This window comes from Diorhabda sublineata, chromosome 2 (genome assembly GCF_026230105.1).
Source record: "Diorhabda sublineata isolate icDioSubl1.1 chromosome 2, icDioSubl1.1, whole genome shotgun sequence".
In the NCBI taxonomy this organism is placed as follows: Eukaryota; Metazoa; Arthropoda; class Insecta; order Coleoptera; family Chrysomelidae; genus Diorhabda; species Diorhabda sublineata.
In genome coordinates this window covers 2,797,798-2,809,963 of record NC_079475.1, presented here as the reverse complement: position 1 = coordinate 2,809,963, position 12,166 = coordinate 2,797,798, and the positions used below count along the sequence as shown (strand labels likewise).

The following is a 12,166-nucleotide window of genomic DNA, read 5'->3' as shown; positions in this document are numbered from 1 at the left end:
TCTATGAAATTTTCAAAGTATGCTAATAGATCATTAGGAGTAATTTATTTTTTCTGCTTTTGATTCTTTTTCCCGTGGCTCTTTTCGAAAATTTACGGTTTGATCATTATTTTCTTCTAGCTCAAATTGGAAATCAATTACTTCTTCTTCTTCTTTATTATTTTTATAATTATTATTGTATAATTCTTCAGATGTAAAATTTGGTTTTTCATTTCTTGATTGGAAATATCTATTATTATTTATATTATTATTATTATTATTATTATTATTATTATTATTAATTTTTACATGTCTACTGGGTCTATCAGTAAAACTTCTCGATGTCGTGGACCTCGGTTCTGGTCTTGGTAAACGGTTTACAGGTATTTGGTTTGGCCGGAAAACGTTTTTTCTGGTGCCAAACACCTGCGCGTTTGTTGGATAATTTTGTCTCTTTTGTGGTATAGGATTTATAGGTTGACTAGGGAAATTATCATAATTATTGTTGTTATTATATCTTTGATTGTTTTTATAGTTATTTCTTTTATAATTATTATCATAATATTGCCGGTAAAAAGAATTGTAATTACTATATTGGTTATTTCTATTATTTCTTATTTGATTCGTTTGAACATTGTTATTATTATTGTTATTGTTATATTTAACTCTGGGCTCATAAAATTGGCCATAGAGTTTTTCAAAATTTTCAAACTCGTCAACATAAGCCATAGCATCCTCTAGCGATACAGGCTTTTTTAAATACATGTTATTGCGTATGGTGCCTGAACATCCTACTATAAAGGTGTTCAAAGCTGTTTTTTCGCAATGGTTTATTTGACATTTTTTGTCAATTTCCCCTAAATTTAAATTATTAATGATTCTTTGGATTGTTTGACTTTTCAGCAATTGAAGTCTATTTCCAAAGGCTATCAGACTCTCATTTTTAAATGGTCGTGTTTTTGTTAGTTCTTTTAATATGCAATCTAAATCGCGTCTGTCTGCAAAGCATTGTATCAAAGCTTGTTTTAGTTTGAGCCAGGTATTTAGTTCATTCCTATTTCCTACCATCATTTCTAGTTTTAATTTAAACAATTTCCAATTTAGGGTTTTTGGACTTGAATTTGCCATTTTTTTTTCGGAATCTGAATTATCTTTTAAGTTTAATTTACACAATGTATTTAATAAGTTATCTAAATCGTTCATAAAAATTATATGTTCAAAATTATTAGATTATCTCTTCCTTACTCAGAGTTTGATAAGGATAGATAAAAAAAGGAATAAAAATAAGGAAACTTGGCACTTACAGCTATCTGAAGTCCTGAAGTTCCTCGTTGAACACGTAGATCTAGTGCTGCTGTACTGAAGTACTTAGTCGGAATTTTTTATCGCATTTTGCGTGAAAAATCGCGACCGCATTAATCCGAATGAATGCTCCAATTATAATTTTCGGTTTTCGAAAATTATTTTTAAAAATTTATTTTACAATAATTGTATGAATACAATTAATCTCACAAGCCAACTAACTGATATTCATTGAATAAACTATTATATATTCAAGAACGATACATATATTAATTGCTAAGTTGTTTACAATCATTTGTATTTATAATAAAATAATTGCTGATAAAGTGTTTATGATATTTAATACAATTGCGTTTTATATAAATGTCATTTTCTAGAATTTTTTCCATGTAACTCGTGCGGTGCAGGTTTGGAACCTATTTTATTAGTTTGTTTACACTATATCGAGGGTTTAATACCGGTAACGAAAAATGACCCTACAGCCCTTTTTTCTTCGCCTTTGTCTTTGTTCCAAGAATTGTTTGTTTCAAATATATTTTTTTTGATATTTATGAGATTACGTTCAACAAAATTCTTAGAGAGATAGGGACCACCCTACACTAAGAGAAATAAATAATCGATAGTAATACCAAAATAACTATACATGTTGAGGGTTTATTACTGATAACGAAAATTGACCGTGCAGCCCCTTTTTAGATGTCTTTATCTTTGTTCGAAGAATTTCTTATTTACTTACAATTCGAATTTATTTTTGATATCCATGAGAAAAATAACGTTTAATAGAAAATTTTCTGATATCGTTTGCCCAATTTGGGGATGAGGACCACCCTACACCAAGATAACACAAATGTTTTTTGATTTATATGTAGCTATTCTTATGAAACTTGAAATAAATTTCAGTAACATTAATGTTAATGTAACACTAATGAAAATACTAATTCGAAAAACGAAGATATATCGTAGAAAAATTAAAAGTTTATGCATAGTGTCTTAAAGTACTTTTTCGGACATTTAAAATGAGCTTTTATAAAATCGTCTAGCATGAAAATTAAGCGATGACAAATATTAGCTAAGTAACTCGAATTTGAAGAAAAAAATGTCAATAAATTTGATACCATGTGCGGCAAAATTAAAATTAATCATAGCCCATGTAAAATTATCTTTGTTTAAGCCCTAGCAACACGTTCCAAAAGTTTGGATGGTTTGGAACACGTATATTTTGATAGAAGTTGTCTAATGTGAATTTTTTTTTTTCGATTTAAAAAAAACGTTATTTTTTCAAAATATCCAAAAACTATTTGATCAACCGATAAATTTTTTAAAACTAAAATTTAGCTCTCATTTTACTGAACATTTTGCTTGTTTATAAACTCATGTAGCTTGAAAAGTGAACGAGATATAAGCGTTTAAAATATTGATTTCAATGCTAAGGGAGAGTCTTTTTTATTATTAACATAAAAATTCTCTGAAGAAAAGGGCATAGAAGGGTTTTAACTCTCATGCTTTTGTAGCTTATAAAATTCCCTACAAAATGATGTTAGGATGAATGCAAAAAGCTTAAAGGGAAGCCGAGTTATCATTAAAAAACTGAATACATTGATAGATATGGGAAATCACGAAACGTTTTGATCTTTTTGGAGTTTTGGAGTATTTATTCTTCTATACATGCTATGTCTTCTTTGTATTTATATATCTGGACTCCTACATGTATAAATACATGCAAAAAAATAATATATATGTATATATTGTAATTATTTATTTCTACCTCTATTATTGTTTTTATTATTGTTTTTATTTTTCTATTGTTGTCGCTAGCACGTTATTTGCCGGGCATGAAACTCATTCTCTCTTTGAGTTCTGACATAAATAAATAACTTATGGATGTTTTTCCTTTTAACAAATCAATAAAAGTTTTATGTTAAAAGTTAATTGTCAATGTAGTTGAGTACGCCTATAGTCTAACCTGAAGTTAGCCGTTCCTCTAATTTGATAATTCTACACAGTTCTCTGTTATAAATCGACTCAGATGAATATTCTATTATTTAGATGTACAATATAAGGAAAATACTAAAAAATTATGTCAATTTTATATGATATAATCAAGAAGTTCTATTTCTGTGGAAGGATTACATATGATACATTGAACAAAATTTAATTATACTACACAATTCATATTATTTCTACGGAAAAGGAATCTTAACCTCACAAATAAGGAATTTTATCCATTGTCAACGTAAGTATAGGTAATATTCCTTTTTTTTTAATTATTTTATATTGTTACTATTATTATTATTGGCCAATAATACTTGAAGGAACTGACCTGAGATGAAATATCTTGCAATATCAGATCTAAAACTTGCATTTACTTCTGTGAATTGTCAGTAACAAATCTTCAACTCATTGGATTTTCTTCAGTCCAGATATTTATCTTCCATTCATCTTTAATAATTCGCAATTATTTTGATTTTGATTCAAATTTAACTTCTATTATAACTTTGCACTCCCCATTCCAAATAATGATCCTCCTTTTTTTTCCTTAGCAACCATATAATATGACTGACTAGACTTTTGCTCTTGTCTCCTCACAATGTCCTTCACTTTTCAAACACTTGTCAGTTCTTATATTTATGTTTTTAAATAAACTTTTATTTCATTAATAGTTTATGAATTTTCACTATTATGGGTCATTTTGGCAACAGTTTCATATATTTTTTTTTTAAAAAAATTTAGTTTAATTATTATCTTTAGTAAAACTAATCTCAATAAATTATAAATTTTCATTATGTACCTACTTGCTTTTAGATTTCTGATCATTTCAATATATATATATATATATATATATATATATATATATATATATATATATATATATATATATATATATATTCATTAATATTTATAGGGGGTAAAAAATTGTAGAAATATTTCATTCAATCAGAAGCCAATTCATTTTCATTTTCTTAATGAAATCCATCACTTTAAGCTTTCAAAAAAATCGAAAATAAAATGATTTCATACTTTCAGCAGTTCTTTAAATAACTGTATTAGGGTAGTTACATATAAAAAATATCACTCACATTGTAAAAAACAACAATAATTTTGCATGTTTGTTTTTCGTATTTTCGTTCTTTTTACCACATTTTTTAAATAATCTTTGTATGATGAGGGTTTGTTTTTAAGGGTAGGTGAGCTGTAAGATATAAAATATCTCTCAATACAAAACAATGAACATTCATTATATTTGAACATAACTTCAGCCCATTACCGTTTTAATTCATTAGTTTTCAATTTATTGGAGTAAGGGGTGATTTTCACCTTTTACCGAGGATACGAAATGATTTTTATAATTGTACTGATTAATATAAAATGAGTGTATAACTTAATATAATCCAAAGACATGTTTAATAATCCAAATTCTAAAATTTATTTATTTTGAATAAGACAAAGAATGTATCAGAGCAAATATAATCTTAACAGCCATATAATATGACATTAGATAATTTAGCTTGCAATATTTAAGTTTAATAAACATGTATAAGCAAAGTATCGTTTTTAAATAGCTTTTTTATGGTCTACATAACTCGTTTTCTTTTTCGAGAGGTTGTTACGTTATCCTAGACAGACAGACAGGGTAGAGTACGATTGTTTCGGTAGCGTTACAGACAGGCCATGAAATTTTGAAATTTTAGCGTAATTTATGAACAGTCCCTTTACAACATATCACCAGATAACAAAAGAACACTTATCATTGGTGATTTTAATATTGACTGTCTAAAACCCACAACAAAGTCGAAGCTACTGTACAACCACCTGCAATCCAACTCAATAAACAGTGTAAACACTACAGATCGACCAACATACTAGCTTTGCCTCTGAATGCGCGAACGATAAACAAAGAGGGTTAGTGTGCGACAAAGAACGACTTCGCCCTTTCACGACGGTAGGAATGCTAACATCCTTATTCATTCGCAAGTAGAATATAATTAAAGGAATTATGCATAATCACTAGAGAGTATTTATTGTAGATGGATTAATAGTCACAACACATAGTGATATCCTTTCTACCTAATTGAATGTTCTATATTGTAATCCTAGTCAAAATTCATTTGAATAAAAGTTAAGGATTGAAATATATCAGATTATGAGCAAGTATTTTGAGAAAAATTAAATTGATGATTATATAGTTATTCAATGATTATTTAACAATTTTTAAGAATTTTTTGAGTACTACTGCCTATAGATAATATGACTTTTCTCCTACTGTTAACACATTCTCAGATTGGTTTACGTCAAGTAAATCTTCGATTTCGTCATAAAATCGTCCTCAAATTTCTTCGCTCTTTTGCTCTGGAAAAAATTCTTTGAAAAAATAGTCGCAATGTTGCATAACATCGTTGAAATTAAAAGATACATTTTTATTTGCAACATAGTCTTTGAATTCGGCCCAAATCGATTCGATTAGATTCAAATCCGGATGATATGGTGGTAGTCGCAAAACGTTATGATTTGCTGTTAGAAAAAGTTGATGTATTTCATACCGCTTATATTTTGGCTTATAGTTCTTTATGAGGCCATATAATTCAGGTTTCAGCATCGTTTTATTAAATGGAATAACTGATAACCAAGATTGCATCTCGGTATTTTGTCGATTTGTTTATTATGATAAGGTGCATTATCGATAACCACAACGCTCTTTGGCGGCAAATTTGGAAACAACTGTTCTGACACCCATTTCTTATAATTATGAGAATTCATCTCATTATGATAATCGCCTGTATTGCGATTAGATTTCCATCTTATATATGCATTAGGCACAAATTCATTTTCTCCACCTGTATGTATTATGATTAAACGTTGCCCTTTACTAAGAAGTTTTTTTAGACCATCCTCGGTATTATCACCCCAGCCTTTTTGGTGCGTATGTGTAGCCTGAATATAAGTTTCATCTGTGTAAATAATAGGTCGACCTTTTTTTCTGTAGGTCCGCATTTTTTTAAGAATTGTATTCTCAGTAGTCGAATGGGCTGACGCTCCATTAATATTTTTTCTGTTAGTTTTCACCTTCCTCCATCGAAATCCAAGCTTATGAATGTTTTTTCTCAAAGATTCTTTGCAATCCTGATAGTTCATATCGCGAAGAATGATATTTATAATATGAATTGCGAGGTTTGAATGTTTCTCACTTTAGTGTTCAAAGGCATTTTCAAAGTAACTCTCGTCCCACTTCTCCGACTAGTCTACTGCGCATCCAATTCTCACAGGCAAAGCTATATTGGTCTATATGTACGAGGATATATTGAGAAATTCTTAGCCTACTATAGAACCAAACAAAATTTCAATGTCAAAATATTTTATTACTCAACATATTCTCCTCTTATTTGGATACATTTATTACAGCGAACCTGCAACGTCTCTAGACCTTTCAAAAAAAAGTTTCTTCTTGCTGTGCAAACCAGACCTCCACAGCTTTTATTACCTCCTCGATGGAAGAAAATTTATACTTTTTTTCAGTTGAGTAAAGAGATGATAATAGGATGGTGCCAAATATGGTGAATGAGAGGGGGTGTTCTATTAATTCAAACTCTAAATCACGAATTTTTTTCATGCCAACATAAGATTTGTGTGCAGGAGCGTTGTCCTGCAAACACAAAACACTTTTGGATAGCTTTCCGCGTCTTTTCTCTTTAATTTTTTCCCGTAGAGCGGTCGGTAATGTCGAATAGTAATCTCCAGTTATTGTTCTACCCTTATCAAGCACAGATCGAACGCGATGCTTCTACCCTTGCACGCTTTTGGTCAACATTCAAACATTTGGGGATCCATTTTGCAGCAATTTTTCTCATTTCCAAATTGACATGAACTATGTGATGAACGCTTTCGTATAAAATATTCAGTGTCTCAGATATCCGTTTTAACCCAATTCGACGGTCTAATAAAATCATGTCATGAACTGCATAGATATTTTCGGAGACTGACACAGAAACTGGCCTTCCCGATCGGTCATCATCTTCAATGGAGGATATTAAACTTAAATCTTCTTACCTCTCAACCCTTGTAAATACAGGTACTTGATAATGGCTCGATACTCCAATTTTTCGATTTTCACATTTTCGGTGAACATCTTTTACTTTTTAATTCATTGCGTAACTCTGGTTCACTTTTTTTAAATCAAACTTTACACTGACACTTCTAATAAGTTATTGTTCGTTGCTATGGTAACACAATATTTTGTTTATGCATGGAACTGGTCTAGGCTAACTACATATAAATACATCCTCGTATTCCCACAGGAACCACAGCTACTTCAAGTAATCTTATACATTATGTACGTGTTAATAACAGCCAAGCATTAAATCACTCAAAGGTGTATCTCAGCAACATACCAATGAGTAATCACAAAGCCTACTACATATTACTGCCTTTGAAGTCAATTTGAGTAATCACAAAGTTTTATACTGTCAAAACACTAAATAAGCAAAGACTGATTACTACAATCAAAATATGGAGTCAGTGAAAGGAAATAGCAACAGGAAAGTTGAAAGAAAAACAGAAGCCATCCTAATTCAATAAGATTATGTTGTTATTTGTTACACAGCAGTGTTGATTAAAATCAATCTAGGTTTTTATATACATTTTATTTACATCTTCATATATATACATCATCTATCACTTATATCTTACAAAACCAACCATGTGTTGAAAACCCGGTAAAACCATATATTAACTTAACCTTACTTTTCTCAATAATAATCAACTATAAAAACAAAACTATGTACATAGAACATTAAACTACTATTTCTACAAATCAAGCGCCATCTCTATAAGAAAGCATTTACTTAATATAACTCCTAAAGATTTCTATTATAACAGATTATTTTGCAACAGCTGAAGTAGTTAGTAGGTGTGGACCATAATTTGTAGATGGCACCATGCATTCTACCTATATAAAAGGTGGTAGAATTTCTTTGTTTCACTGTGGGAACTTCTTTAACTGTTACAAACAGACAATTAACGGTTGGTGAAAGTTATTGCAAGTATTTATAGAATGGAACATGTTTATACAGGGTGATTCATTAAGAATGTCCAATCTCTGAGCTGTAGATTCTAGACCTCAAAATATGATGATTCTGCTCAACATGCCTTATGCAAATATTTCTAGTTTCCGAGATATGGGGTGTTCAAAGTTTAAATTTAAATTTTGATTTTCTCAATAATTTTTATATATTCTCATAATTTCTCTTTGGAAATTGGCAATTTTAAGTTTTTAAGTGTTAAACAAAACCATATAACATAACTTAAAATTCATATTTTGGTAATCACTGCATGGCACACAGGTTGACATCTACATGAGCTCATGGCAGTGAAAGTGTTAAGAAAGCTTTCAACACTGTGGACTGGAATATGCTCTTGGATATCCGGAATCGACTGGGGGTTAGAGGATTTGTATGGAATTGGTTCCGGAATTACCTTGAACACAGGTGCCAGTATGTAAGCTACAATAATCAAAATAGCCTAACAAAGATGTGTATGTGTAGAATACCTCAGGGCTCGATAATACAACCAACTCTGTTCCTGGTTTATGTAAATTCCTTGGCACTTTTAGCTCTACATGGGAGGATAAGCTTGTATGCAGATGATACATTACTAACATACTTCACACAAACAGCTGAAGAAACAAAAAGGTTTATGGAGAGTGATCTGTAACTAGTCTCAGGTGGGTTTAACTACCTTAAACTGACATTAAATATACATAAATCACAATACACCAAATACATCAACCTGGGATTATTTTGAGCTTAGTTTTAGATCAATTCCACTAGCAAGAACTAAGTAGGTCAAGTATCTGGGCCTTCTTATAGACTACAAACTTTCATGGGAATCACATATAGACAGTATCTGCAGGAAGATAGCATCGGTAGTTGGAATGCTTGGGAGAGCCTCCACCATTTTGTCTTCCAAAACACTTACTAATATTATACTACTCATTTATCCATTCCCACCTTTCATACCTCAATGTTCTGCGAAACAAAGCTATGAAACGAGTCTTTGGTTTGCCTCATCTTCACCCTACATCAGGCTTATACAAATGGATTCTCAAAAAACATTAGAAAAATATTCTCCCAGTCATCTGCTTCATAGTAAAGAGCTGTGCGTGTGGACTAGCTGCACTGACACTGATACACTAATGAAAAACTGGAATTTTTACTAAAAAAATTTCTAATTCAGACCAATTCATAACTGGCCTAACGTACTTACAACTGTTCATGCTGTATTTGAAGATGGTTTTCGAAGGAAAAATATTAAAGAAGGTTTTTATATCTTTACTTTCTATATTTTGCAATAAATTAACATTACAAAATTTGATAAGATTTAATTGTTTTTTAAACCATTACAATTGTTTGTAAATTATGAAACCAATTAAGAATTTTATTTTATCATGTATTATAACGTGAAACTAAGACACACGAGGCTATACGGCTATATATTATTTGAGAATCTACAAATAATTGTCTAATTAGGTACATAATATTTCACTTATTATCGTAACCTTCACTGTCTCTCATGACCAGCTGATTTTATCAAGTCTACCATACCAAATATTAGGGAAGAGCATAAAAAATCGATATATTTTGAGTATTGATAGTCGTATTATTCCACTGTACTGTCGTACTATTTTACCCGTTTTAAGTATATATTAATAAATTAATTGAATATACAAGTAAGTATACATTTAAGGGTATACCAGAAGTGCGAGCTCTACTATAAGATATCTATATTTTTTATTCTGCATAAATCGAGATTGAAAAATATCGATATATTTTTTTTATTTACCCATCCCTATTAAATATACCACAAAGTTCGATTCATAGATAAAAGATATACAAATACTTATTATGTATTACATATATGGTCAAGACGCAAGGAAAAGTTTATCTGTCGCATTCAAATAATAATCGAAAATTCATTTCAACGGGCTACTAAAGAGACGAGAAAAACTAATATTTTTCATTTTATTACTAAGTATGCCCAGTGTAATATGAACTATATGGTACACCGAATCCACATGAACCGAACTTTATTTTAGTTCGATGAACCACAAGATGACAGAAAAGTAAAAACAAGGATCAAATTTTGTATTTATAAGAGTGATTAATTTGAATTAGAATAATTTTATAGGAATTCCAAGTAAGTTATTATTCATCATAATCATATTTTACTTTACTTATAATAATATAAAATATTTTGCTCTTTCAAAACAAAATCACATCTTTAATTTTATATAATATTATTTAATTATGTATTAATACTCTCATTTTCAAGCCCTAAAAGAAATGTTATACGTTAAGGTAATCATTTTACTTAAGTTAGTTTTTTTAGATGCTGTATGAACAGAAAACATGACAAATAATCAGTTAACTTCCAAATGGAGCTGGACTAGCCTTTGTGGCACTGAGGAATTTCAAATATGGTCTCAAGATCGTCATGATTTTGGACTTTGTTTTCAACAACTATGTTTTCATATACCAGTACTAACCTTATTAGCTGTTTGTTCTTCCTATTATTTTGGACTCCAAATAGGTAAACATCAAATTTCAGACAGTAATTTCGTTGCTATTATTCATATTTTACCATAGCTTAATTGTGATAATTTGATTTTTTTAGGTTTCGTAAGGAGGAGTAAACTTCAAAAAATTGCAATTTTAGCTAGAAGTATAATCAGTCTCATTTTATTGTTCACTCCGATATTACAGATATACAATAGTATTAATTCTAAAGAAGAAAATAAAGAAAACGCCACGTTTTTACTTTGTGCAGTCCAAGCTATATCATGGTGCTCACATTTTCTTTACACATTGGGTTTGAGAAAGCGATTAGGAAATAATCCGAGAGGTCCAACATTTATGTGTATTATATGGTCCCTTATTTTTGCTTTAACTGTAGTATCAACAAGAAGTCAATATCTGGAATATTTATTACATCCAAATGAGACTACAAAATTGTCATTTGTGATTAGCATATGTTACCTCATTTTACAATTTCTATATGCCATAACATTAATACCTGGTTCTGGAGGCTCTGTCAGCTTAAGTGAGTTAGACCAATACTCAGAGGTAGGTGTATAATGGTGTATAATGATTATTTCAAAATGTTTCCAAATTAGTAAATAGAATTATCTGTATAGTTTTTTATCTTCTTCAGGTGAAATCTCCATTTAATGAAGGCTGGAGATAATTTCAGCATACTTATTTCAGGATTGCTTATGTTTTTCAACCACAAATGTTGCCTGCGACCAGGTCCACATTTTCCTTTGATTTTTCCTTCTACTATTAATTTCAGTATATCATACTTGTTAAAGTATATTTGGGCCAGATAAGCGGTCTTTCTTCTCTTTATTGCTGTAACTAACTCATTTTCCTTTCCCATATGTCTAACACTAGATTTCTAATAAACTCGATGTCTTGTTTGTCTAACCCATTTTTCTGTTGTGGTGTCAGAAGGACAGTATGATTAACTTAATCGAAGGCTTTCTCGTAGTCTATGAAACAGACGTAGACATTTTTCCTCTGGGTTGTAGGATTTTAAGCACTTAGCTCATCAAGCTTATCAGCCTGAATTCATCACATTTCTTGGGGAGGGGAATAAATACAGAGGTAAGCCAGTCTTGAATATTACCTGTTGCATGAACTGGAACATTGGCAAGGAATTTTCTTCTTCTATTAGTTTCATTATTTCTATGTGGATTTCGTCAGGACCTGTTGCTTTTCCGTTTTTATCAGCTTAATTGCTTTGGTTATCTCTGATTTTAGCATGTTTTGAGCCTCTTTACATTCATTATTCTTGTCGAATATTCAGGGTGTATCGTTAGAAGATGTTTTGGGTCCCA

General features: G+C 30.4%; 1 protein-coding gene across 1 annotated transcript in view; it reads left to right on the top strand.

The window, feature by feature from the left end:
• The first annotated feature begins 10,345 nt into the window (after positions 1-10,345).
• Positions 10,346-12,166, top strand: part of LOC130452676 (ATP-binding cassette sub-family C member 10) — a 176,970-nt gene continuing 175,149 nt past the window's right edge. Inside the window, exons 1-3 of the mRNA XM_056792064.1 lie at positions 10,346-10,467; positions 10,660-10,860; positions 10,945-11,393. Of these exons, the coding sequence (XP_056648042.1) occupies positions 10,680-10,860; positions 10,945-11,393 (630 nt within the window). The 5' untranslated portion in view covers positions 10,346-10,467; positions 10,660-10,679. The remainder of the gene's footprint in view (positions 10,468-10,659; positions 10,861-10,944; positions 11,394-12,166) is intronic.